A 26,785-nucleotide genomic window follows, 5' to 3' on the forward strand; every position below is an offset into this window, starting at 1 on the left:
GGCAGACTTGAGCTTTAGAAAGAGCTCTGGCAGCTGGTGAAGAGCATGTGTCTGGAAAGATGTGGGGTGACAAGGAAAGGAGACTGGTGTAGTGAAAGGTGACTGGGACCTTCAGCGGAATGCTGGGACAGTGGGACAGTGGGATTTGGACAGGAGTTGTTTTTGGTTGCTGTGAGTCAGTTCGAGCTCATGGTGACTCCATGTGTGTCAGAGTAGAACTGTGCACCCCAGGGTTTTCAGTGGCTGATTTCTCAGAAGCAAATCACCAGACCTTCATTCCAAGGTGCTTCTGGGTGGACTCCAACCTTTAGGTCAGCAGTCCAGCTCCTTAATGGCTGCACCACCCAGGGACTTCAGAGGGGAGTTAGGAGGTAGGAATCTCAGGACTGGATAACCAGATGGATGGGGGTGCGGTAAAGGAGAGGAGGGGGACATGACTACTTGAGAGATTCTGAGGGTCTCTACCCATAAGTTGGTGGAAGAGGCAAGGCTGGGAGCCAGAAAACCTGCATTCTCAGTTCAGCTCTGTCACTTTCAACCAGCAGTTCCAAGACAGATTCCTTCAATGATCAGAGCCACAGTTCCCTGACCTGAAAAATGGAAAGATGACTCCATTATTGCTTTGCTCATAGGTTTGTGACAGTTCTTAGGCCAAAGGAGATGGACACCCTTGATGAGTGGGCACCTGTGGTTAAAGGGTTTTCCTCCTGAAACCTCTGGGCAATCCTTCTCTGACCTTCGTCCACCTTCCATCAGGTCCAGGAGGCCACATAGACCCACCACTCCTCTGGGTTCCCCTTCCTCTCCCCTCTGCATCCTTTGAAGATAACATTTGTCATGCTGACCCCTCTGATGAAATGGTCCAAACACCCCATGCACCACCTTTAATTCCTTCATTCAACATACTACTTGATACCCTCATATGTGTCAGGTGCTAGTGATGTGTAGGACAGACAAGGAGCCTGCCCTCATGGAGTTCACAGTCCACCCAAGGGGAGACATAGTACACAAATAAAAAACATAAATTGAGATAGCTAGTGCTTTGAGACAGTGATGCAATAAAAAAAATTAAATAGGGTGATGTGATAGAGAGTGGGGTGTATTTTAGATTTATGTGGTCAGGTAGGGACTTTTAGAAGATAACCACTGAACTCAGAGCTGAATAACTCGGGCAGCAGGAACAGCAAGTGCAAAGATCCTGGGGTAGGTTTGAGGTTGGAATGCTTAAGCAACGTAATGGTCAGCATGGCTGAGCTTTTCCAAACTCCTACTCATTCCACTTAAGTGTTCTCACCTATATGAAGCCTTTCTGGATTGCCCCCTTTCACCTCTTGTCACTAATTCAGCTCCACCCAACTCTCACACCCCTGTAGTCACAATTAATCCTGACCACACTGGGTTGTGATAATCTCTTTACACACTAGATTAGAAGTTCTTTGGAGGTAGGAACTATTTCCATAGCTCCAGTACCAGCACTGTTCGGGTATATAGCAGGTGATCAGCATCTGTTTGATAAGTGAATAAATCAATCCATAGATAGATGAGTGAGTGAATGAGTAAATACCGTTGTTCTTGTTAGATGCTGTCAAATCTGTTCTGACTGACAGCGACCCTGTTTACAACAGAACGAAACACTGCCCAGTCCCGTGTCATCCTCACAATCATTGCTATGTTTGAATCCATTGTTGTGCCACTGCGTCAATTCATCTTGTCAAAGGTCTTCCTCTTTTTCACTGACCCTCTACCTTACCAAGCATGATGTCCTTCTCCAGGGACTGCTCCCTCCTGATAACACTTCGAAAGTATGTGAGACGAAGTCTTGCCATCCTTGCTTTCAAGGAGCATTCTGGCTGTACTTCTTCCAAGACAGATTTGTTCTTCTGCCGCTCCATGGTGTATTCAATGAATACCAGTTCCAAATGGCTCAGTCCGTACTTGCTTAAATGTCACCTTCTCAAATTCTCTGACCACATGTTCAAACTCCAAGTCCCTGTCCCACAAGTACCTCCCAACCCCTTACCATGCTCTACTTTTCTCCATAGCACTTATCACCTTCTCACACACCATATGATGTATTCATTTATGTATTTATTTATTATGTTTCTTGTCTCCTATGTCTCCCCTGTCTCTCACTGACAGGATGTAATCCCCATGAAGGCAAGAATCTTTGAATGCTTTGTCCATTAACAGATCCAAGAGCCTAGAACAGTGTCTGGAGCTTAGCAGGCACGTGTATGAATGAATGAGTAAATAAATGAATGACTAGCAGTTCTCAGCCTCAGAACAGAGGTCATAGCCTCAAATGCCTGGCTAGAGTGCCCATGATAAACAGAAATGTCCGCGTTAAATGATCGGGTTGTGACCTTACTTAACACTCCAGCCAGCCAAACAAAACCCACTCGGTGGCACGCTAGCCACCAGTTTGCAGTCCTGGGCCTGGGGCAGAACGTTCCTATTTTGTTGATGGAGAAACTCTGACCAGGTAGTTTAAGGGGCCCACTGCGGATGACTGGGTGGTGCTGCACCAGGCCACCGCTCCTCCCAGTCCTCTCCCGGCCCCCCTCTCAGACTCGGCTCAGGTCACAGCTCTGGGAGTCTCGCCCGTCTTTCCGTAATCCGAGGGCAGAGACTGGTGCCCCGGGAGCCGCGTCTGGTGCCCGGTGCGTGGTGGAAAGGCTGTGTGCACCCTTGTCCTGTGAGTGGCTGGGAGAGGGGCTCCTGCCGCTCCCTGGAGCGGGCGCTGCGCCTCCGCCCCTGTCCACCTCCGGTCGCGCTGTCAGTCCGCATTAGCGCTAACAGGCTCCAGACGAAGAGGGCCCGGCGCTGGGTTAATGCAATCGGCGCGTTACCTGGGGCGCAGGCTACATTACCAGCCCGGCCTCCGCCTGGCGCGGCCAGAGCCAGCCAGCCGGCGTCCCCGCCGGCTGCCCCGCGCCTCCTGCGCTCTTTGGGCAGCGTCCGAGAGCCACGCGGCGGAGCCCAACCCCAGCCTGCGCCCCAAAGCCTGCCGAGACGCGGCCAGTCCGGGAGAGGCAGGGCGCACGGCACCCGGGATCTCCTCACTGCAGGACACGTGAGTGAGCCCTGCAAGCGGCACTGGGCTAGATGTGCCAGCGAGTTTGAAGTGTAGAGGCGTTAAGTGTCCGGGGAGGCTCCTTTGGCTGTCGGAGGAGGTGCCGACCCGAGTTCGGAGTGCCGGCTAGCTGAACCCAGCCCGTGTCACACTGGGAAACCTCAGTCTCGGCGTGTCCAAACCCCGCCATCTGGGGGCGGGAGAGAGCCGGGGAATGAAGGAGAGCCCTGCCGGGCAGTCTCCATCTCTGAGTTTTGTCCCAGTTGGGCAAACCACACAAGCTCCATTTCCAAAAGTTTCCAACAGACGCGCGCCTTTTCTGGAAACCCTGAGTCCGCTAAAAGCGCGCTGATCCCAGTGTTCCCAGAGCTTCCTGGGAGTTCTTGGGAGGCGCAGGCAGGGCTGAACGGCCCAGTGACCAACTCTTTTCCTTTTATCCAAGCAGACTTCGGCTTCCCAGTCCCACTCAAGTCCCTCTCGCCAACCGCACCCATGCTTCTGGCGCGGATGAACCCGCAGGTGCAGCCGGTAAGCGGCGAGCCTGATCCCTTCCCTGAGCAACCCCTGCGGGCGCGCAAAGCGGCGGAGCTGGTGGTGGTAAAGGAGCGCAACGGCGTCCAGTGCGTCCTGGCGCCCCGAGACGGCGACGCGCATCCCCGGGAGACCTGGGGTAAGAAGATCGACTTCCTGCTGTCAGTGGTTGGCTTCGCGGTGGACCTGGCCAACGTGTGGCGCTTCCCCTACCTCTGCTACAAGAACGGCGGCGGTGAGCGCCCGGGTTGGGGGATTGGGTTTGGGAGACTACCAATCCGTAGTGGTGGCAGAGAGAGGACCTGGAAAGCACAAGGGAGGTAAAGAGGGCAGCACACGCCCAAGTCAGGAGTGCACAAAGGGACTGGACAGGGCCTATGGAAAAAGTTCCCAGGGGGAAGAGCAGAGAGGGGGCAAGACTGTGGACAGTGCTAGGCGCCTGGGTGGAAGGACAGAATCTGGGTCACCAAGTTGGGTGAGGTACGCTGACCCTTTCTTGGTCTGCAAGAAGGGAGATGGAGATTTGGAGAACTCTTGAAAGGGCACCAGAAGTTCAGAGGACATGACAACCAGGGACATGGGGACCCTGAGTCCAGCACTCTGAGCCTAGGGGTAGGAGAGTATAGAGGACTTGGGTTCATGAAGGTGCCTGGGGGAAGGCCCTGCAAGGTTGGGATCAGAGACTCAGGGGTAGAGTCACAGAGAGAGAGCTCCACTATCAGATGGGCAGTTGTCTGCACGGAGGGGCCAGAGCCCACAGCCTAGGTGGGATTAGGTCAGTAGCTACCAAGAGCTGGCCTGGTAACTTCAGGGAGGAGGCCTGGGTGATTGGGCTGATACTTCCACCTTCTCAGGTAGTAGCCACATTGCAGGGTGGGGTAGGAGAGGGGCCTGGAGAAGACCCCAGTGGAACAACCAAGCCCCCCCCCCCACTTGTCCCTGCTGTGAGGTGGCTCCAGATTACCCACCTGCCTGGGATGAGACCCTAGAGATGTCCTATACCTGACTCAGGGGGAGAATAGGCTAGAGCCCTAGGGGAAGTAGCCCAGAGGTCAGGATGCTGAGACCTAGGCCCTAGCTGCTTCCTGAGTGGCTTTGTTCCTAGGGGTGCCCAAACCACCATGTCCTGCCACCTTTACTGGGATGGGTACACGGGTGCCCTGCAGAGGGCCTGGGAAGTGCCCTTTTAGAGAAAGAGGTTGGAGAAGGCGGGCCCAGCTCTGGCAGCCTCTCTCTGTCCACTGTGCAGTCCTGCCTGGCAGTGGCTCTGACTCAGGGCTCCAGAGAAGTCAGAGGGAGGGAGGGTGAGGGTTTGGAGCTGGACAAAGGGAAAGATCATGACCTTGTCCCAGAGGGTCTAGGCCTCCTATCTGTCTAGCTGGTTGTGTACTCTAGACACTTGCTTTGGGATGAGCAATGCCTGGTGTTAGCAAAGGGGTCAGTATGGGGAGCAGGTGGCCCTGAGATGAAGATGCTGTGTAAGGAAGCGTTTAGCTCTGCCTCTGAGAAAGTTAGTCATTTGGGGTTTCTCAGACCCCAACTGAAGCTGAGAGATGAGGGTTTATGTTCCTGATCTTTTGTGGCACCTCCCGAGACAGGTCAGTCACTGTCAGATATTCTGAGACAAGGTGCCTGGGACAGTAGTCCTGAGCTTCTGCAGAGTCTGGGGTCAGGGGCTGATCCTAGGGGCCCTCACTCTTCTGCAGCCCAGGATGGGCACTGGCAGAGAGAGAAAAGTGAGAAGCAGACCATCCAGAGGGGAAACTTGGCCACATTCGACACCAGCAGCTTCTCAAGTGTTTCTGGTCAGATTGTAGCATCCTGGCCTTTTGGACCTGAGGAGAGAGGAAATGCAGATTCTACATATTTGGAGCACACAGGGAGATGATGAGTGACAGACAAGTGACAGACCCTAAGATGCGCCATCCAGCGTGTCCTTAGTGACCGCAGACTGCTGGTCCCTAGACAGCTGAGTGCACTTTCATTAATCAGCAGTATTTGTCTGGCTCCTCTCTGCATGAGGCACTGTGCTAGGCTCTGCGGGGTTACCAAGACATATAAGCCACCACTTCTGCCTGCCAGGAGAGTGTTCATCACCTACAGGCCCTCATTGTCATGCTGTCACAAAGCATTCTCATTGTTACGAAGTGTTTGCTGAGATGAAAAGCATCCCACTGGGGCTTCCACTGATACTGTGGGCTCACCTGGCCATCGGCACCAACACAGATAGGAGCACCTGCTGTATGCAGGGAGAGAGACAAAACAGAACATATTTGTCACGTGTTCCAATTTTTAGGTAATGTTGGCTGGAAGCTCCCTCTCCTAGGCTCCTAGCCCTGCACACAGCCCATGCCAAATTTTTTGGTCATTTTTTTCTTTCCAGGGCTGGACTGTCTCCGAAATAGTCTCTGAGGGCAGAGACTGTGGCTTTGAGGGCAGAGACTGTGGCTTTTTCATCTTTGTATTTCTAATGCCCAGGAGAAGGTCTGGGTCCCGGTAATGGGGTAGAAGGTGCCCAACAAATTTCCATTGAATGAAAGAAATTGTCCCAGCCCTCAAAGACCTGATGCCATATCCAGAAACAACCGCGTGAACAGCCAGTGGTAACTAAGGAAATGAAGCAGCTCACACCGTTGTGGGGACTGAATATCTAGAGGTTAGGAGCCTTGACTGTGGAGTTAGATGACCCTGGGTTCCAATCCCTAGCTGTGTGACTTTGGGCAGCTTGCTGAGCCCCAGTGCTCTCATCTGTGAAATGGAGATAATGGTGCCCAACTCAGAGGGTCGTTGTGAGGGTTCAAGGCTGATGCCTGAGCAGACATGGAGTACGTCACTGCTGCTTTGTGTTAACATGCTGCTGATGATGTGAGGAAGGGGTGGGAGAGGTGACAAGGGCTCTAGTGGCCTGAGGAGGGGCTGGTTAGGAAGGACTTGGTGGGAGGTGGGGTGTGGTTGGAGGGTGGAAGGGCATGGACAAGCTGACGGGGAGGAAAGCGATGCTAGTCATGCCCTGGGCAGCAGGAGTGCACATGGGATCATCTCAGGGAGAGGCACGTAGGCTGGCTGGAGGGCGAACCCAGAGAGATAAGGGTGCAGAGGCAAGTTGGGGCTGGGCTGTGGAGGCCTTGAATGCTAGGCTAAGGAGTGGGGATGTTATATCAGTGAATTTCCACTTCTGGCTAGGATGTCCATGTTTGGCATGTTTGGGGGAGCAGTGCAGCCCCATCTCAGAGTATGAGGCAGCTCCTTTTCTAACTCACTCCGCCCGTGGGATGCTTGGTCTTCTCTGGGCTGCAACTCTGCTGGCGTCTCCTGGTTGCTCCCTGTGAATCAACGCTCCCCAGCAATTCTGAAGTGAGCCCCAGAGATGAGCAAGCAGGCATAAAGGCAGGTATTCTGCAATTGTGGAAGCAGCCAAAAGACCTAGTTCAAATCCCAGCCCTGCCGCTCACTGTGTGACCTTGAGCACGGCACAGTCCCTCTCTGAGCCTGAGTTCCCTTCCACAGCTGGAGGTGAGCTTAGATGACCCATGTTTCTCGGATACCCGGGCTCAGCGCAGCCCCAGAGCCAGGCCTCGCCCACTCTCTCATTTAACACAGCAGTCTGTGTTCTCTTCTGGTGCCAGGATTAATACGGCAACCTCTCCAAGTCTGACTGTTCACGCTGGCCCAGACTGGAGGGTGTTTTGAAATGATGAAGGTGCCAGTAATTCAGGCCCCTGGCTAATATTTTCTCAATGAATTACTGGGAAAGATTAGCTTGCCTGAACATCTTCCCGAAGGCCAGCTGCTGGGATGCGTGGGCCGCAGGGAAGCAACTCTCTTACTGGCTTTGCTAAGCATCTTCTCAAACCATTTGCTTTCGTGGAGTGTACCAGGTGGTGGGCCTGTTTCCAGGGTGGTAGATTTTTCCCCTCTGCACCTGTGGTCCTGGGCCTGGCATGTCTGGTCGCTGGCGAGGGGGGGACAGATTTGACGGGATCCCCACATCTGCCTCCGTTTCGGGGAAGAGACCACTGTGGATTCTTCCTTGCAAATGGCTTCTTGTGTTTGAGAGGTGTCCTGCTGACAGCTCCGAGCTGTGCCTCGTGGCGAGACTATGGCCTTGAGATTCAGACTTGACGGGGTTTGAATCTGAGTCTTACATTCCCTGGAAATGTGACCTTGGACAAGTCATTCATCTTTTCTTGTGCATAAACTGAGAATAACAGCGCCTTCCTGGCACAGTGGCGTGACATCAGAGAATATCATCACAAGTACTCAAAACAGTGTATGGAGCATAGGAGGGCTTCAATGAATGTAGCTGTTACTATTATTGTTCAATAATACTGACAATATGATAGACCCAGGAGTGGGGGATGAGGTCCCAATTTTGAAGGGAGCAGAATTTATTCTAAGAGAAAATTGATGAGGTTGGAGAGTAATCACTTGGTACCTGGAGCCCTAGTGTGCCAGAAAGAGCACTGTTTCAGGACTCGAGAGCGCTGTATCCTAGCAACCTAACCTTATCTCAGAGGGCAATGGTAGTTCAGTGATAAAATTCCTGTCTTCTACGCAGGAGACCTGGGTTCAGTTCTTCCCAGCACACCTTATCTTATGCACAGCCACCACCCATCTGTCAGTAGAGGCTTGCACGTTGCTATGATGCTGAACAGGTTTCAGCAGTGCTTCCAGACAAAGAGAGAATAGGAAGAAAGGCCTGATGGCCTACTTTAGAAAATCAGCCACTGAAAACCCTGTGGACCACAACGTACTGATCCCACTGTGCATGGAAGTCCCATGAGTCAACAGCAGGGAGGCCTGGTGGTGCTGTGTTTAAGCACTCAGCTGCTAATCGAAAGGTTGGTGGTTCAAACCCACCAGCAGTTCCGAGGGAGAAAGATGTGGCAATCTTCTTCTTCTGTAAAGATTACAGCCTTGGAAACCCCATGGGGTAGTTCTGCTCTGTCCTATAGGGTCACTATGAATTGGAATTGACTGGACAGCAATGGGTTTGGTTTGGGTTTAACAACAACCTTGTCTCACTATAGCTTCCTCACTGGAAAATGCGAATTAACGTTCTTGCGCTGGAGGTGATGAGGGTCCATGAGATCCTGGGTCTCAGCCTTGAACAGCCCTGTGGGAACCCTCTTAGCCAAAGCACCTTGAGTGACTGGTGCAGAGCTTCCAAACTCAGGGTCTTCATGTCTGGCCTGGCTGCAGGGAGCCTTCTACACCCGCAGATTGCCAAGCCTGACACCGACTGTCAGCTCAGATGCACACGTACCAGCCAGCTGGGGTGGGGTCCAGCTAACAAATTCGCTCACCACTTTGCAGGAAAGACACTACCCTCTGGGGCCGCAGCAGGGACCTTGATCTGGGTCACCAGCTTGGTTTGGCCCATTGTTCCCAGCTGCCCAAAAGGAGCTAGAAAGGCTTTTCCCAACCAGATGGAATTGAATAGGGATAAACGTTACATCCTGCCCTGCAGTCCCAACCCCAACTGCATCAGTAGGGATTAGCCATAGCACAAGTGGAGCAAGGCCCCTGGGTTTTCATTAGCTGCACCCTCATGTGAGTCAACACTGGGATCCTTTTATTTAACCAAAAAGCCCTTACTAAGTGTCTGTCATATGCCAGGAATACAGAGATGAACAAAAGGCAACCCCTGCCTTTAGGGAGTTCACAGTCTATTGTAGATATCCTAGAAGTTAGTCATTTTGAGGCATTCTGGTGGTGCAGCGGTTAAAGCACTTGACTGCTAACTGGAAGGTTGGCAGTTTGCGATCACCAGTGGCTCCTCGGGAGGAAGATGTGGCAGTCTCCTTCTGTAGAGATTTACAACCTTGGAAACCCAGTGGAGTCGCTGTGAGTTCGAACCGACTAGACGGCAGTGGGTTTTTAATGTCATTTTAGGTAGGTTCTATTATTGGAGCTATTTTATCCCACATGGAAACCCCGGTGGTATAGTGGTTAAGTACTAAGGCTGCTAACCAGAAGGTAGGCAGTTCGAATCCACCAGATGCTGCTTGGAAACTCTATGGGGGCAGTTCTACTCTGTCCTATAGGGTCACTATGAGTCGAAATTGATGTGACGACAACAGGTATATCCCAAATGAGGGAGGTGAGGTCCCACTCTGTTTTATGTGGGTAATATTTCCCTCTAAAATGTAGTTCTGAGCATCCCAAACACTCTCCAATTTATTCCCTTTACATAGACTAGGATGGGGAGCTGTGAAACCAGAGCCTTTTAAGAACTGTAAGAAAATCCCCAGCTTCATTTCATGAATAAAATCAAGTCAGGTCCTCCCAAGTGGACAGCAGAGGGAGAACTGTCACATGAAGAGATGGCAATTCCAACACTAAACCGCAAAACACCAAACCCGCTGCCACTGTGTCTATTCTGTTGATTCCGACTCATAGCGACCCTATAGGACAGAGTAGAACTGCTCCATAGGGTTTCCAAGGAGTGGCTGGTGGATTCGAACTGCCAAAATTTTGGTTAGTAGCTGAGCCCTTAACCACTGCACCACCACTGCCCCATCGCCCTCCTTAGGGAAGCTGGATTTACTTTATCAGAGGAGTGGGTCTGTTTCCTGCCTGGGCTGTGGGCCCAGAGCTCAGGCCCAGTGGTCAGCTGGAATGACTCACAGTGAAGGGGAGGGAGTGACCCCTGGTGGGCCAGAAAAGCCAGTGCTGGCATTTTGTGTGGAACGCTCTCCTTAAGGCTAGGAACTTGTGCAAAGGCTTATACACATGCTCCTGTGGGTCTCGGGGAAGAGCAGGGAGGGGCGTGAGGAGATCCATCCCAGACCTGAGGTTAGACCCTGACGCCAGTGGGCCTGGGCCACAGTGGCCAGTGAGGGCCCCAAGGAGGAGGTCACTCTTGGGGAGGAGGAGACACGAGTTGACACCACATGGCTTAGCCACCCACCATGGGTTGCCCAGCGGAACGATCGGGGCTTGGTCCGCTCTAGGAACTGGAGGAACTGGAGTGTTTCCCTACAGACATGGCCGTAGGAAGCCAGCTGCTTCACTGTCAAAGATTCTGAGGGGACTCTACGACTAACAGCAAATACGCGAAGAATTGCTTGAGGAAAAGCCTGGTTTGTTTTATTCTCCGTGGCCCGAAGGATAGCTGTAAGGAGGTGGAGGCTGCGGAGGGAGAGATTTAGGGAAGTGGAGAAAGCAGGACGGAGCAGAGGGGGAAGCTGGGTTGCCAGGCAGTCTCGACAAAGCCGCAGACTTCCCCACGTCCCCACGGAGAGCTCTGAATGGCCCTTCAGACTTGTCCTGAGTTGGGGTTAGAGGGCTGGGACTTTATGCGCAGTGTTGATGGATCGTTGGGTACAGAATGTGGCTTTGGATAAAGCGTCTGGCTTCAACTAACAGCTGAGGGCCTTGTGCTGGCAGCACCCCCAGGAGCTGGGGGACTAAGTCCTTCATTCCTGAAGGAGGATCTGGGTGGCGCTATGGGCATGAACATGGGCTGGCCGTGGCCTGGGGGAATCTTTGTCCTGCTCTCGCTGTGGTCTGCATTCTGGTTTGGGCGCAAGGGAAGTCACCAGCCGCACTTGGGACAGGCACGTGAGGGACTGAGGAACTGCCTCGTAGCCCTTCCTCACAGGTGAGCCTCCAGCAGGTGGTCCTAGTGGTGTCTGCGAGGGGCCTGCCCCACTCAGCCACACGGGCAATCCTTGCCTTGTCCTTCCCAGTTTACAAAGGTGCTTCTCATATGCCCTGTGTATGATGATAGAACAGCCACTTAGCTGCTTACAGAGCACCTCTAAGTGCCAGGTACTTCACCTCATTATTTCTAACCACTGCAGCACACCAAGAAGGCCCTATGGGGCAGTTCTACTTTGTCACATGGGGTCATTACGAGTCGAAAATTGACTCGATGGTACCTAACAGCAACAATACTCATGGAGGTACCTCTGTCCAAGGTCACTTAGCCCTAAGTAGCAGGGCTGGGAGTTGAGGGAATAGCCTTTAGACCCAGGCTGCTCTGGGCCTGGGCTTTAGAGAGCCCTGCTCCAGTCACACTCTCCCCTTGGGGACCAGGAGTCTTTGGGACCAAGAGGGCCTGCCCACCCAGCACGCATGCCCCCCCCCCCACCATGTTCCACGTACCCATTCTGGAATTTCCTGTGTCGGCCTCTTGCCTGGTCCCTCTTCCTTATTGTGGGCTGAGCTGTAGGTATGCACCCAGGGCTCTCTTGTCAGCAGGGGCTGTGAACAGAGCTTAGACGTGTGAGCAAAGAGTCCACAGGCATGTGTGAAGACCTCTTATAAGGCTGCATGGAGCTGAGGAGGGGAGAGGAGAGAAGGGGCAGGGGGCTCGCCCTGAGCTGCCAGGCTCCAGTGCAGAATTCTTAGAGTTGAGGGTTCTCAATTTGAACTTCATAATAGAATGATTGCAAAGTTCTACGTGTCAAGGTCTTAAGATGGGACATGTTTGATTTAGCAGCCTGTGGCTTGATTTGTCGGTAAATCCCTAGACGTGCGCTGGCCTCCTGCGGCTCTTGCTCCTGCTGGGAGGACCCCATCTCCTGCCTGAAATCTTGCCCTCTCCTGCACCCTGCTGTTTACTGTGCCACTGGGGCTTTCTGGGGGCCAATCTGGCCACTGTTGTCTTGGGACTCTGGTGAAAGCCTTGGACAGTGACAGCCCTCAGCTTGACCATGGGCACTAAGGGAAAATTTCTGCGAGTTTCCACTTCTTGGGTATATAGGGTGTGGCCAGAGTTCAGTTTGTGGATTCTTACCCTCAACAGACTGGGAAACTGGTAGAGGTAGATCTTAGGGGACCTCTTCTCCTTTCTGCAGCCCCCTTCCAGGTCACACGCCTTCCCCCTCAAGTACTCACCATTCCCACCAGGCCTGGACCACTTACCCCTTCCTGAGCTCCTGCCACAGGCATTCCCTCCCTTTTCCTGTGCTTCCTTGCCTCCCTATGGACTTGGTGTTTGCACGGAGGATTCCGGAACCTCTCTGTGACCTGTGGGGTTCCTCTCTAATGGTAGGATGCCGTGTAGTGTGATTTGGGCTAGAGGTAATAGGCCAGAGCTTTCCTTCCTAAGTCATCCAAAGGCCACTGGTTGGAGTCCCTGTCACAGCTGATACATCTTTTCCTTGTGTGTCTGTTTCTGTGTGTGTCAGTGTACAAAAGCACGTGGGTGTCTTTGCACAATCATGCACGGGTGTGCATTTGTGAACAGGTGAAAGTGTGTTGAGCACACCCAGGAAGTGTGCCCTGCCTGTATTTTTCCAGGGCCTGCCCCCGTCAGCCCAGGAACTGCATAGCCAGAGCATTCCAGTGTCTATACAGGATTCTGGGTGTGTGGCTCCCCAGGCCCTGAGTTCTCAGGCCTTGTGTGAGGCTGGTTTCAGCTACACGGCCACGTGGAGATATCACAGAGTCATGGGGATGTGGCAGTTGTGGGTCGTGCAGGGCAGGAACTTCTAGGAGGTTTGCAATTCAGGCAGCCTTAACTGACCTCAAAACCAACCCAAACCCATTGCCATTGAGTTGATTCCAACTCATGGTGGTCCCATGTGTTAGAGGAGAACTGCACTCCGTAGGCTTTTCATGGCTGTAAGCGTTACAGAAGCAGATCTCCAGGCCTTTCTTCCACAGCACTTCTGGGTGGGTCCGAACCACCAGCTTTTCAAAAAAAAACCAAACCCATTGCTGTCGAGTTGCTTCTGACTCATAGTGACCCTATAGGACAGAAACCAAACCCATTGCCATCAAGTTGATTCTGACTCATAGTGACCCTATAGGACAGAGTAGAACTGCCCTGTAGGGTTTCCAAGGAGCTTCTGGTGGATTTGAACTGTTGATCTTTTGGTTAGCAGCCGTAGCTCTTAACTACTGTGCCACCAGGGTTTCCGAAGGGCGTCTGCTTCCCTGTTGGGGAATCGAACCCCGGTCTCCCACGTGACAGGCGGGGATACTTACCACTATACTAACAAGGACCAACTTTTAGGTTAGTGCTGTTGCTAGGGTCTGTTGAGTCGAACTACCCCATAGGGTCTTCTAGACTGTAATCTTTACGGGAGCTGATTACCGGCTCTTTCTCCTGTGGAGCTGCTGGTGGATTCAAACCACCAACCATTTGGTTAGCAGCCTAGCACTCAGCCATTGCACCACCAGGGCTCCTTTTAGGTTAGCAGTTGAGTGCAAGCCATTTGCACCCCCAGCTGACCTCAAAACTCAGTGCCGTCGAGTCAATTCCGACTCACAGTATCCCCTAAAAGCCTGCCTGACTCTTCAGCTCTGTTCTGACCTCCTCCAGATCTTTCTGCAAAGGGGGCTGGGGCCTCTGTTTAGAATAAGGCGCTGCTGACTGGGCAGTTGTCTGTGTTTCACTCGTACTCAGTCATTTCACGATCCTTGAGTCTTCTTGCTCTGTTGCACACGTGGCTTTGGTGGCCTGTCTCACACGGTTGCAGAGAAGGTGCTGCAGGCTTGTGTAGACCTGTCATTCCTGCTTTCTCCCCCTGTGCGGTGGCTCCCAGCCAGCTTGCTGCCCTACCACCCAGAGGGAGGGGCAGACAAGGAGATGAAACCCAAACTAGGCAACTCACCGACCTGTTGGCAGTGCCACCCAGAGGGTTAGAGTAGAGAAAACTGGCCAAGAGATGCCTGGTTAATTGGCTGAGGTTGCTCGTTCTTGGCTGTGTAGAAAAGAACATCGACTTGCCAGAGGCAAACCTCAATGCCAAGGTTTGTGCTGTGACTCCTGGATTTTTCCTTCCTCATGTTCCTGTTTTTTGTTTTTCGTGTTCCTGTGGGCCACTGACTTCAGTCTTCAGGCTTATTAAGTGTTTAATGCATCTATTTCTCCTCTCCCTGGTTCCAGGCCCCTAAGAGGAGTATCGGGTGGCGGCGAGGTACAGTGGGATTCAGAGAGATTCAGGCTTGAAGCCAAGCTCCATAGTTACTAGCTTGGACAAGCAACTTGACTTCTCTAAGCCTCAGTTTCCTCATCTGTAAAATAGATTTGTTGTTGTTAGTTACCATCAAGTTGGTGCTGACTCATGGCAACCTCATATACAACAGAACACCATGTCGTTGGGTCCTGCACCATCCTCATGATCATTGGCATGTTTGAGCCCATCGTTGCATCTATTGTGTGGTGTTTTCTAACCTAGGGGGCTCATCTTTCAGCACTCTATAGAAAAATATTCTGTTATAATCCATAGGGTCATCAATGGCTAATTTTCAGAAGTAGATCGCTAGGCCTTTCTTCCTAGACTCCCTTAGTCTGGAAACTTTATTGAAACTTGTCCACCTTGGGTGACCCTGCTGGTATTTGAAATACCAGTGGCCTGGCTTCCAGCATTACAGCAACATGCAAGCCACCAGGGTATGACAAACGGGTGGTGGAAAATAGGCTTAGTGGTAATGATCTCTCATGGATGGCTTTAAATGAGCAATTATGTAAAACCATAGTGTAGGGCTTGCTGTATAACAGGTGCTCAATAAACAGGACGTGATACTTTCACCAACCTCCATCAGCAGCATCAGTGCCACCACCACTACCACCATTGGTGTGGGTAGATGTGGGTTCAGGTGCCAGACCAGCCCTCTCTGTGTGGATGATCAAGAAGGACAGAGATTGAAAGCAAGAAATGAAGAGGTAGGGAGAAAGGTTGACACATGGCCATTTCAAAGAAGTCCAGCCTGGACCAGGGTGTGGGGGGTTGTGCCAGTCTGTGACTAACAGGTGGGGTGGCTCTGCTGGTCCAGAACTCCAGTCCCAGAATTCCCTATCCCCCCTCCTCCATCCCATTCAGACCCTTGTCCTTCACCTAGAGTGAAATGGTCTGGGACATGCAGGGTGTGTTGGGAATGGTTTGGAGCGCTAGAGCCAGGTAGACCTGAGCTCAAATCCTATATTCATCTCTTACCAGCTAGGTAAGCTTGGTCAAGCCACTTCATTTATCCCAGCCTCAGTTTCCTCCTCTGAAAAATGGATATGGCAGTTTCTACCTCAGAGGGTTCCTGGGTGTGTAAATGAGATCACAGATGCCCAGCGCCCAGTGCTCTGCTTGATACGTAGCACAAGCTCCCTCCCCAGTAGTTCCCTCCCTCCTCCCCACCCCACTGGTCCATCTCCAGCTGCAGAAGTGACAGGCTCTCAGCAGCATAGGGACCAGCACTTCCTGCTTTGTCCCTATGTGTCCTGGGCTCCCTGAGAAGTCCTAGGGAGGGGAGCTTGACAGTCTGAGTTGCTGGGTGAGTGTGACCCTAGGTATTGTGGTGATTTTTCCACCATTCATCTCTGCTAATTTGGAGCCTCAGTTTCCACATCTGTAAAATGGGGAAAATGGTCACCTCTGCATATTAGGATTGTTGTAAGGATTGAATGAGACGTTGTGTGGACGGGTGTGAGCTGCTGGTATCTGTCGTTACATTGTTAATGGCACTGTCATTTAACATCTTCCCAGGTTCTGCATTTTCCTGGTGTGGGCAGGTCAGAGAGTGTTTGGTCTCCAAGGTTACGCATCTCAGCCAAAGGCCAATGGTGGGAGGAGTCTGGATGTACTTCTGTAGACAGAGCCTGCTATCCTCACCCCAGGCGCTGAGCATATCATGAATTATCTCCAGAACTCAGAGGTGTCTACTTCAACAATGAATTCCCCCAGGGATGAGTTGCTGTGACCCTTGGCCTGGGAGCCTCCCTCTCCCCAGTTTCTGTGATGCCCTGGGTGGGCATCTTTCCTTGGTCAGAAACTTGAACCTCAGGTCTCTTTGCTCCAGTCTTACCTTCAGCCTTCTGTACCAGGTGAGTCTCATGGCTCAGAAGACCTAAATGCAAACCCTACTTCTGTCCCTTACCAGCCAGTGCAAACACTAATGATCAGGTGCACTTCTCTGTCCTTTGGTTTCCCCCGGAAATGATCCTGCCTTCTTATTACATCTGTGAGCTGTTGTGAGACTTGAGACCAGCAAGATGATGTTTGGGAAATCCCCATGTGGCCTTGAAATAAACAGTTAAGCACTGGACCAGTAGCCAAAAGGTTGGTGGTTCAAACTCATCCAGAGGCACCTCGGAAGACAAGCCTGGCAATCTGCTTCTGAAAGGTCAGTCTTGAAAACCCCATGAAGTGGTTCTACTGCGCATACATGGGATCACCATGACTTGGAATCGACTCAAAGGCATCCAACAACAACTACAAATTTAGAAACTCAGTCAGATATAACTTGGGGTACTTGGTCCCCTCTCTAGCCTTGGTTTTCTCACCTGTGAAAGGAAGGCTTTGGATTAGATTAGCATTCCCAGGAGTGATGATCCTTGAGAGAAAAGGTCTGTGTTTAGTAAATTTGGTAAATAAATTTGCAATTTTCCTCAAAGAGTTTTACAACATCCATTTGGATATCAATGGCTTGGAGAACCCTGCAGAAAACAAACCTGATTAACGTTGCTTCATTCAGATTTTACTAATTTGATCACCGAACCTCATTACTGCAAGGATAAGGATTGTTACTGCAATTACTACATACTGCTGTTTTTACTGTTGTGATTATTTGTATTGATTGCTCTGCATAACTCCTAGTTGCCTGCCACAAAACACTCCTGGGGAAGCTAGGTAAGCAGAGAGGGGTGAGGACCCTCGAAGCTCTTGCAGGCTCTGATCCGAGCCCTCTGGGAGGCAGGCTTGAGGCTAGGCAGGGTGGAGGAGTGACGCCCTGCCCCTGTGTCCTCCAGGTGCCTTCCTGATCCCATACACCCTGTTCCTCATCATTGCTGGGATGCCCCTGTTCTACATGGAGCTGGCTCTGGGCCAGTACAACCGGGAGGGGGCGGCCACGGTGTGGAAGATCTGCCCGTTCTTCAAAGGTAAAGAAAGCCTGGGGGAGGTCAGGGTCGTTCGAAAGGGCTCCCTTGGGGCCCCTGGAGAATCTGCTTCAAAGGTGGGGTTGGAGGCAGACCAGCTCTCTTCTGGGATTCACCGGTATCGACAAGGTCAGGAGTATCCACCACTCAAAGGTACATTTGGAAAACATTTGGTATGTCAGGAAGAGTGCTAGCCTAGAAAGTCTGGAAACGTGGGTTCCAGCAGCTGAGTGACCAGAGAGGATCTGCTTTTTTCTATATGGGAAATACTTCTAGAAGTGTCAGAAGTATACAGTACACATACCATTACCCTCCCTTGTTACTCCCATGGCAGGCATGATGAATTGATCCCAGATTCCTCCCTGCTCAGCCAGAAAGCTGCCTCAGAATCTTTAATAGCCACAATGATCAACTGCAACCGGGATGTAGATGAAGTATATTTGGCCATCTTTTTTGGCTCCTACACAGCTAGGAGAAGGGCGTGGAGTAAGAGTTGGTGTTTCCCAAGCACTAATTAGAGAACTAGGTCCAGATACCAGTAAGGGCTAGTGTGACTCCCACGACCCACTTTTTAGTTGGCATGTGTCTCCTAAGTATCTCCTGTGTACTCTGCCTTGTGGTAGACACAAGTTTATAAAGCGTGTATTAGTTAAGACTTTTTTTTGTTTAATTGTCAGAAATCCGTATCGAACTGACTTAAAATACAAAAATGAATTTATTGGCTTATGTTACAATACAGTCCAGGGATATCTTTCTGGCTTCAGGTACAGCTCGATCCAGGTGCTCATATAATGTTGTCAGGAATCTCTCTCTCTCCAAGTCTCAACTCTCTTTTATTCTGTGTTAACATCACTTTCAGGCACCTTCTCCTCAAATGCTAGCAAAGATGGCCACCAGCATTTGCAGGCTTAAATCTTACCAAGTTTAACAATGACCAAAAACAAACAAACCCTTATCTCTTCATAGCGTCATTAAGGTCTCAGAGAAGACTCGCATTGGTTTGACTGGCGTTATACGCCCATCTATAAACCACTCACTGTAGCTATGGGGAAGCAGTACTCTGGCCAGGCCTGAGTCATGTGCCCATGGCTAGATCAAGGAAGTGGAAGATTTAGCCTCACTAAACCTCTAAACCTCTAAGAATTACTTAAAGGTAATTCCTAAAGGAGTCCCTGGGTGATCAAATGCTTAACACAGTCGGCTGCTAACCAAAAGGTTGGAGGTTCAAGTCTACCTGGAGGAGCCTTGGAAGAAAGGCCTGGCAATCTATTTCCTAAAAACCAGCCATTGAAAGCCCTGTGGAGCATAGTTCTACTCTGACACACATGGGGTTGCCATGAGTTAGAATCCAACTTTTAAAAAAAATTTTAGGGGTGAATAGTGCAGTGGTTGGGGCCAATTCTCCAGGGGAGGGAGCTCTGGGGCTGGGCCTGGGGATGGGACTCCCCACCTGACCTCTATCTGTCCCCGATGCAGGAGTTGGCTATGCCGTGATCCTCATTGCGCTTTACGTTGGCTTCTACTACAACGTCATCATCGCCTGGTCGCTCTACTACCTCTTCTCCTCCTTCACCTTCAACCTGCCCTGGACTGACTGTGGCCATGCCTGGAACAGCCCCAACTGCACTGACCCCAAACTCCTCAATGGCTCTGTGCTGGGTAACCACACCAAGTACTCCAAGTACAAGTTCACGCCGGCAGCAGAGTTCTACGAGTAAGTCATGGAGCCCTCAACCTGTTCACAGCCCTCACCTGGGCACACGAGGCCTGTGCTGGGCAGGGCCTGAGCCAGATGCTAAGGAAAACCACAGAGAGGAGGGGGACACACCAGTCATCGTTTGTCATGTTTGCTGAGTGGCCACCAGAGGTCTGACCCTGGTTTCAATAGTTGTACCGTGGTTATGTAAGATGTTAGCGTTAAGGGAAGCTGGGTAAAGGGTGTATGGGTAGGGCCTGAGGATATGACCCATGGTGGACAAGACAGATCGAGAAGATTACATGCTGAGGCAGGAGGGTGAGCGTCAGGGTGTGGGTCAGGGTGGGGAGACAATTTATAAGTAAGCAGATATAGAAGCAAGAACATTTTAGGGGGCATAAGTGCCCTTCAGGAAATGAAACGAATTTTAGAAAGTGTGAGCGCTCATACCGTTGAGTGCCGTGGAGTCGATTTCGACTCCTAGCGACCCGTGTGACAGAGTAGAATTGCCTACTAGGGTTTTCTTGGCTGTAACCTTTAAAAAAAAAAAAATTACGGAAGCAAAACTCCAGGTCTTTCTCTTTTGGAGCTACTAGGTGGATTCAAACTGCCAACCTTTCCATTATTAGCTGAGCACTTAACCATTGTGCCACAAGGGCCCCTTGTGAATATTCTTAAGGAATTAAAACAGGTATGTGGTAGAAATTGATTGTTGGGGGGCAAAGAGAAGGTGGTGACATTTGAACCGATACCTAAATGACAACATGTGGTCAGCCAGAGAAACCCTAGGGAGTCAGCTGGCAGGTGATGGAGCTGCAGGTTGAACCCAGCTCAACCTGATCCTGCAGCTGTCCTCTGACCCGCCTCTGCTACTGTCTCTCTGGGTCTTCCATGGGGGAAAGTAGTAAAATTCAAGAAGCAAGAAGTAGGCCATCTGTGTGCAACTCAGGGAAATTATTTGGACCCTATGTGTATGGAAGGCACCAATGGGCTGAAAGACAGAGCATCTTTAAAAAATAACACATACACAAAAAACCAACTTTTTATTCTGAAATAATTATAGACAGAAAAGTTGCAAAAGTAGTACATAGAGCTTCACTCAGTTTTCTTTAATGTTAACATTTTGCATAAAACAAAAAAGCCAAATCTATTGCCATTGAGTTGATTCCGACTCATAGTGACCCCATGTATAACAGAGTAGAACTGCTCCATAGAGTTTTCTTGGCTGTGCTCTTTACAGAAGCAGATCGCCAGGTCTCTCTTCCACGGTGCTGCTGGGTGCATTCAAACTGCCAACCTTTCGGTTAGCAGCTGAGCACTTAACTGTTGCACCACCGTGGTTCCTCTCTAGCAGTTGTAAATGGATATAATTATTCAGAACTATTGTCAAAATCACAACTAACATTTACCCAACTTAGATTATGTCCCACCACTGTGCAAAGCACCTTTTCTATGCTCTCTTTTAATCCTGATCATAGCCCTGTGAGATTAGTACTAGAATTATCCTTATTTTACAAATGAGGGAACCACGGCACAAAACAGTGGAGTGACTTGCCCAAGGCCCTACAGACTAGAAGCGGCATCGAAGCAGGTTCGAACCCAGGTGGCCTGGTTCCAGGGCCCAAAGTCTTAGCCCGGTGGTTGTAAACCTTGGCTGCACACTGGAATTACCTGGAGATCTTTAAAACAGACTGCTGCCTGGGCCCTACGCCCAGAGATTCTGATTTCACTGGTCTGGTGCACACAGGGCGTAAGGATTTTTGACAGCTTCTCCGATGACTCTAACGTCCAGCCAAGGCTGAGAACCACTGTCTTAGCCACTGCACTGTCCTGCCTCCAACAGAACAAGATGTCTGCTGGGGTCAGGTTGACGTCTCTTGGATATCATGTTATGGAAGATCTAAAGGCCTCCTTCACTCCATTCCTGAGGAGTGTGGGCTCAGAAAATCCCAGAACCTTTGGAGAGATTGTGGTGGAGGTTGCAGGCAGCGGGCTCTCCTCTTTTCTGAGTGTGGTTCAGCCAGAGGCGGTAAAGGACCGGGGAGCAGAAGCTGCCCCTGAGATGTGCATTCCATTGCCTGCTTTCCCCCTTCTCGTGGAGGACAAAACACAATTTTTCTTTTTGCTCTTGGCAAGCCTTGTCCTCATAAATTAAAACGGGAAATCTTAGCCTTGTCTCTAGTGCTTATTTTATTCCTCCTCTGCCATCTGAACATCTTCATGCCCCAGCCAAGACACCCAGCAGGAGGGCGATGTGAGTTGGGTTGAGATCCAGGTTACTTCAATTACAGCCCTAACGTTCCTCCAGGCTCAGTTTTGGGAAGAATGTGGTGGAAGAAGACGATATTCTTGTGGGCAGGGCTGAAGGGGCTTGGGGATTAGTGGGGAGCAGAATCCAGGACTTATTTCAAGAGCTTTCAAACCTTCAGACCTCCCCTCTCCCTCTCTACCTTTTAATTCTCCACCCTCCTAAAGCTTCATGGCCACTGAAAGCCGGGCACTGAGCATCTCTTCACAGCCAAATCCTGTTCAGGCTTCATAGTACATGGAAATGGGAATTATTCCCGTTTTACAGATAAGAAAATAGAGGCTCAGGTTTTAGGTAAATGGCAGAGCCATGATCTGAACCCAGGTTGTCTGAGTCAAGGCTGTCAAGTAATACCCAGGGGTCTCTCCTACTGTTCTCCTCTGTCCTGTCAGAGTCTCCAGTGGGGCTCCTGCAGGTGGATAGGAGCCCTTCTCATACGTCTCTCTCACCTCATGCCCTGGCTGTGTGCTGTGTAATGTATGGCACTAAGTCACAGATTGGCTCTGGGTTTTTTTTTTAATGGCACCTGGCCCTTTTCTCCAGATGTTTCTCCTTTAAAACGGTCACCCCAACTGGGGACCCAGCAGCAGGACTCCTAGCGCCAACTCTGGAGAGGTTAACTAGTTCTTTCTCTTCCCTCAGAGTCTCCTGACCAGTTTTGTTACCATCTTGAATTCATTTAAGCTAATGGACTGAACATATCATTCAAAGGAACAAAACTGCTATTCTCCCCAGGCTCCCGGCTTGAAGCCAAACAGCCCCGCAGCTGGTCCTCTGTTTGCAACTTCATCTATAAAAGGGCATCCTTGGTGAAAGTTTGCGTGATGATAGAAAACTCCTGTCCCAGACCTGTTCCGAGTGAGGAAGAGAAGTCTCCCCACTCCTGTACTAACCCTCTGTGCTTAAATGTCAAATGGGAAACAGCCTTTTTGGGCCCTAGACTCAGGAAAGCTTGGACCTGACAATGATTCGTTTTCACTAAACTGCTGGAAGCGTTAAAACAAACCCAAGTGACTTGTACTAACCCCCAAGGCTTGGGCCTGCTGCAGAAAGGGCAGTACATTTTCATTCCTTTTCTGGGAATCAGCTCTGGAGTCCAGCTCTTTTCACGGACACAATATCTAGGCGACCTCTGCAGCAGTGAAGTGGACTTTAAATGCGCGTGCGTTCACTGGGGCCTGTTAGGGGACATTTTGGCCATCTGATTTGGACCCTAGAGCCATTTTAGGAAGGTTCAGGGCAAACAGTTGACTCAGTACCTTTTTTCATGATTTCAGTAGTCATGTTAGCTAAATGTTGATTGGAGCCATTCAACACTTGGCTCATAGAGCAACTCTCATAGGAGCAGAATTAGGTGTCTGGGGGTGGGATTGGGGTGGGGTTCAGTACCTGATTCTGGTTCTGTCTTTTCAGCCCATGCCCAGGCCCTACCACCCTCTCCTCTTTCTCTGAGAGAATCTACTTGATGGCAGCTGGTTTTTTAGACTACTCGGGGAAGGTTACATTTGAGTTGAGGCTTGTTGTTGCTGTCACTTGCTGTCGAGTTTGTTCCGACCCGTGGAGACCTTATGTATAACAGGATGAGACGTTGCCTACTCCTGTGCCGTCTCCATGATTGTTGGTATGTTTGAGTCCGTTGTTGCAGCTATTGTGTCAGTCCATCTCATCGAGACCGTTGTTGGTGTTAGGTGCCGTCGAGTTGGTTCCGACTCACAGCCACCCTATGCACAACAGAACGCAACACTGCCTAGTCCTGCGCCATCCCTACAATCGTTGCTGTGCTTGAGCTCGTTGTTGCAGCCACTGTGTCAATCCACCTCATTGAGGGTCTTCCTCTTTTCTCCTGACCCTGTACTCTGCCAGGCATAATGTCCTTCTCCAGGGACTGATCCCTCCTGACAACATGTCCAAAGTATGTAAGACCCATTCTTGCCATCCTTGCTTCTAAGGAGCATTCTGGCTGTACTTCTTCCAAGACAGATTTCTTCGTTCTTTTGGCAGTCCATGCTATGTTCAATATTCTTCACCAGCACCACAATTCAAAGGTGTCAATTCTTGTTCTGTCTTCCTTATTCATTGTCCAGCTTTCACATGCATGTGATACGATTGAAAATACCATGGCTTGGGTCAGGCACACCTTAGTCTTCAAGGTGATATCCCTGCTTTTCAACACTTTAAAGAGGTCCTTTGCAGCAAATTTACCCAATGCAATGTGTCTTTTGATTTCTTGACTGCTGCTTCCATGGCTGTTGATTGTGGATCCAAGTAAAATGAAATCCTTGACAACTTCAACCTTTTCTCCATTTATCATGATGTTGCTCATTGGTCCAGTTGTGAGAATTTTTGTTTCCTTTATGCTGAGATGCAAGTTATACTGAAGGCTGTGGTCTTTGATCTTCATTAGTAAGTGCTTCAAGTCCTTTTCACTTTCAGCAAGCAAGGTTGTGTCATCTGCGTAACGCAGGTTGTTAATGAGTCTTCCTCCAATCCTGATGCCCCGTTCTTCTTCATATAGTCCAGCTTCTCGGATTATTTGCTGAGCATACAGATTGAATAGGTGTGGTGAAAGAATACAGCCCTGACACACACCTTTCCTGACTTTAAACCAATTTGTATCCCCTTATTCTGTCTGAACAACTGCCTCTTGATCTATGTAAAGGTTCCTCATGAGCACAATTAAGTGTTCTGGAATTCCCATTCTTCACAATGTTATCCATAATTTGTTATGATCCACACAGTCGAATGCCTTTGCATAGTCAATAAAACACAGGTAAACATCCTTCTTTTTTTTTTTTTTAAACATCCTTCTGGTATTCTCTGCTTTCAGCCAGGATCCATCTGACATCAGCAATGATATCCTGTTCTGAAACTGGCCTGAATTTCTGGCAGTTCCCTGTTGATATACTGCTGCAGCCGTTTTTGAATGGTCTTAAGCAAAATTTTGCTTGCGTGTGATATTAATGATATTGTTCTATAATTTCCACATTCGGTTGGATCACCTTTCTTGGAAATAGGCATAAATATAGATCTCTTCCAGTCAGTTGGCCAGGAAGCTGCCTTCCATATTTCTTGGCATAGACGAGTGAGCACCTCCAGCGGTGCATCCATTTGTTGAAACATCTCATTTGATATTCCATCAATTCCTGAAGTCTTGTTTTTCACCAATGCCTTCAGAGCAGCTTGGACTTCTTCCTTCAGTACCATAGGTTCCTGATCCTATGCTACCTGTTGAAATGGTTGAACATCGAATAATTCTTTTTGGTATAATGACTCTGTGTATTCCTTCCAGCTTCTTTTGATGCTTCCTGCATCGTTTAATATTTTCCCCATGGAATCCTTCACTATTGCAACTCGAGGCTTGAATTTTTTCTTCAGTTCTTTCAGCTTGAGAAATGCCAAGCATGTTCTTCCCTTTTGGTTTTCCATGTCCAGCTCTTTGCACATGTCATTATACTTTGTCTTCTCGAGCCTCCCTTTGAAATCTTTTGTTCAGTTCTCTTTCTTCATCATTTCTTCCTTTTGCTTTAGCTGCTGGACGTTCGTGAGCAAGCTTCAGAGTCTCCTCTGACATCCATCTTGGTCTTTTCTTTCTTTCCTGTCTTTTCGGTGACTTATTGATTTCTTCATGTATGATGTCCTTGATGTTATTCCACAATTCATCTGGTCTTTAGTCACTAGTGTTCAATGCGTCAAATCTATTCTTGAGATAGTCTCTAAATTCAGGTGGGATATACTGAAGGTCATATTTTGGCTCTCATGGACTTGCTTTGATTTTCTTCAGTTTCACCTTGAACTTGCATATGAGCAATTGATGGTCTGTTCCACAGTTGGCCCGTGGCCTTGTTCTGACTGATGATATTGAGCTTTCCATCGCCTCTTTCCACGGATGTAGTCAGTTTGATTCCTGTGTGTTCCATCTGGTGAGGTCCATGTATATAGTCACCGTTTATGTTGGTGAAAGAAGGTATTTGCAATGAAGAAGTTGTTGGTCTTGCAAAATTCTATCGTTCCTTCTCTGGCATTGTTTCTATCACCAAGGCCATATTCTCCAACTACCGATCCTTCTTTGCTTCCAACTTTCACACCCAATCACCAGTAATTATCAGTGCATCCTGATTGCATGTTCAATCAGTTTCAGACTGGAGCAGCTGAATCTTCTATTTCTTCCTCTTTGGCCTCAGTGGTTAGTGCATAAATTTGAATAATAGTGGTATTAACTGGTCTTTCTTTTAGGCGTGTGGATATTATTTTCTCACTGACAGCGTTGTGCTTCAGGAAAGATCTTGAAATGTTCTTTTCGATGATGAATGCAACACAGTTCCTCTTCAAGTTGTCATTTCCGTCATAGAAGACCATATGATTGTCCAATTCAAAATGGCCAATACCAGTCCATTTCAGCTCACTAATGCCCAGGATATCAATGTTTATGCATTCCATTTCATTTTTTATAATTTCCAATTTTCCTAGATTCATCCTTTGTACATTCTAGGTTCTGATCATTAATGGATGTTTGCAGCTGTTTCTTCTCATTTGGAGTCTTGCCACATCAGCAAATGAAGGTCCCGAAAGCTTTACTCCATCCATGTCATTAAGGTCAACTCTACTTTGAGGAGGCAGCTCTTCCCCAGTCATCTTTTGAGTGTCTTCCAACCTGGGGGGCTCATCTTCCAGCACTACATCAGACAATGTTCCTCTGCTATTCATAAGGTTTTCACTGGCTAATTTTTTTCAGAAGTAGACTGCTGGGTCCTTCTTCCTAGACTGTCTTAGTCTGGAAGCTCAGCTGAAACCTGTCCTCCATGGGTGACCCTGCTGGTATCTGAATACTGGTGGCATAGCTTCAAGCATCATAGCAACACGCAAGCCCCCACAGTATGACAAACTGACAGACACATGGGGGTCTTTGAGACTAGAAGGGCGAAAATGAGCTTGCCAGGCAGACGATTTGGGCCAGGAAATGTGTTTTAGGCTGAGGGGACTGCAGGTCCCAAGACAGAGCAATTAGAGACTGAATGACTGGGAATGCCAGGTGGCTTGCTGTTGCCAGGAGCGAAGGGCTTGTGGGTGTCATAAGGCAGAAGATGAACTGGCACGGGCGGATTGTGGAAGGTCCGAGATTCTGAAAGGCCTACATTTTATCCTCCAGACCAGGATTTCTCAACCTCGACACAATTGACATTTTTGGTTGGTTAATTTTTCTTTGTGGGGGGTGCCCTGTGCACTGTAGGATGTTCAGACACAGCCCTGGCCTCTACCCACTAGATTCCAGCAACACCTCCAAGTGGTGACAACCAAAACCATCTCCAGACATTGCCAATTATCTCTGGGGGTTGGGGCAACATCACTGTT

At 49.7% G+C, this 26,785-nt stretch overlaps 1 protein-coding gene and 1 non-coding gene across 11 annotated transcripts in view; one reads left to right on the forward strand and one right to left on the reverse strand.

Annotated features, from left to right (window-relative positions):
• The first annotated feature begins 2,389 nt into the window (after positions 1-2,389).
• SLC6A2 (solute carrier family 6 member 2) overlaps positions 2,390-26,785 on the forward strand; it is a 49,684-nt gene continuing 25,288 nt past the window's right edge. Inside the window, exons 1-4 of one of the 10 annotated variants that reach the window (XM_049863658.1) lie at positions 2,390-2,482; positions 3,519-3,839; positions 17,304-17,435; positions 18,909-19,146. In XM_049863658.1, the coding sequence (XP_049719615.1) occupies positions 3,566-3,839; positions 17,304-17,435; positions 18,909-19,146 (644 nt within the window). In that variant the 5' untranslated portion in view covers positions 2,390-2,482; positions 3,519-3,565. Of the gene's footprint in view, positions 2,483-2,505; positions 3,074-3,518; positions 3,840-16,041; positions 17,436-18,908; positions 19,147-26,785 lie in introns of those variants that run through there. The other 9 variants (XM_049863655.1, XM_049863652.1, XM_049863656.1 and 6 more) reach the window with 9 other exon arrangements.
• Positions 13,492-13,563, reverse strand: TRNAD-GUC (transfer RNA aspartic acid (anticodon GUC)). The gene has a single exon. It is a non-coding gene; the product is annotated as a tRNA-Asp (tRNA).

Source organism: Elephas maximus, chromosome 21 (genome assembly GCF_024166365.1).
Source record: "Elephas maximus indicus isolate mEleMax1 chromosome 21, mEleMax1 primary haplotype, whole genome shotgun sequence".
In the NCBI taxonomy this organism is placed as follows: Eukaryota; Metazoa; Chordata; class Mammalia; order Proboscidea; family Elephantidae; genus Elephas; species Elephas maximus.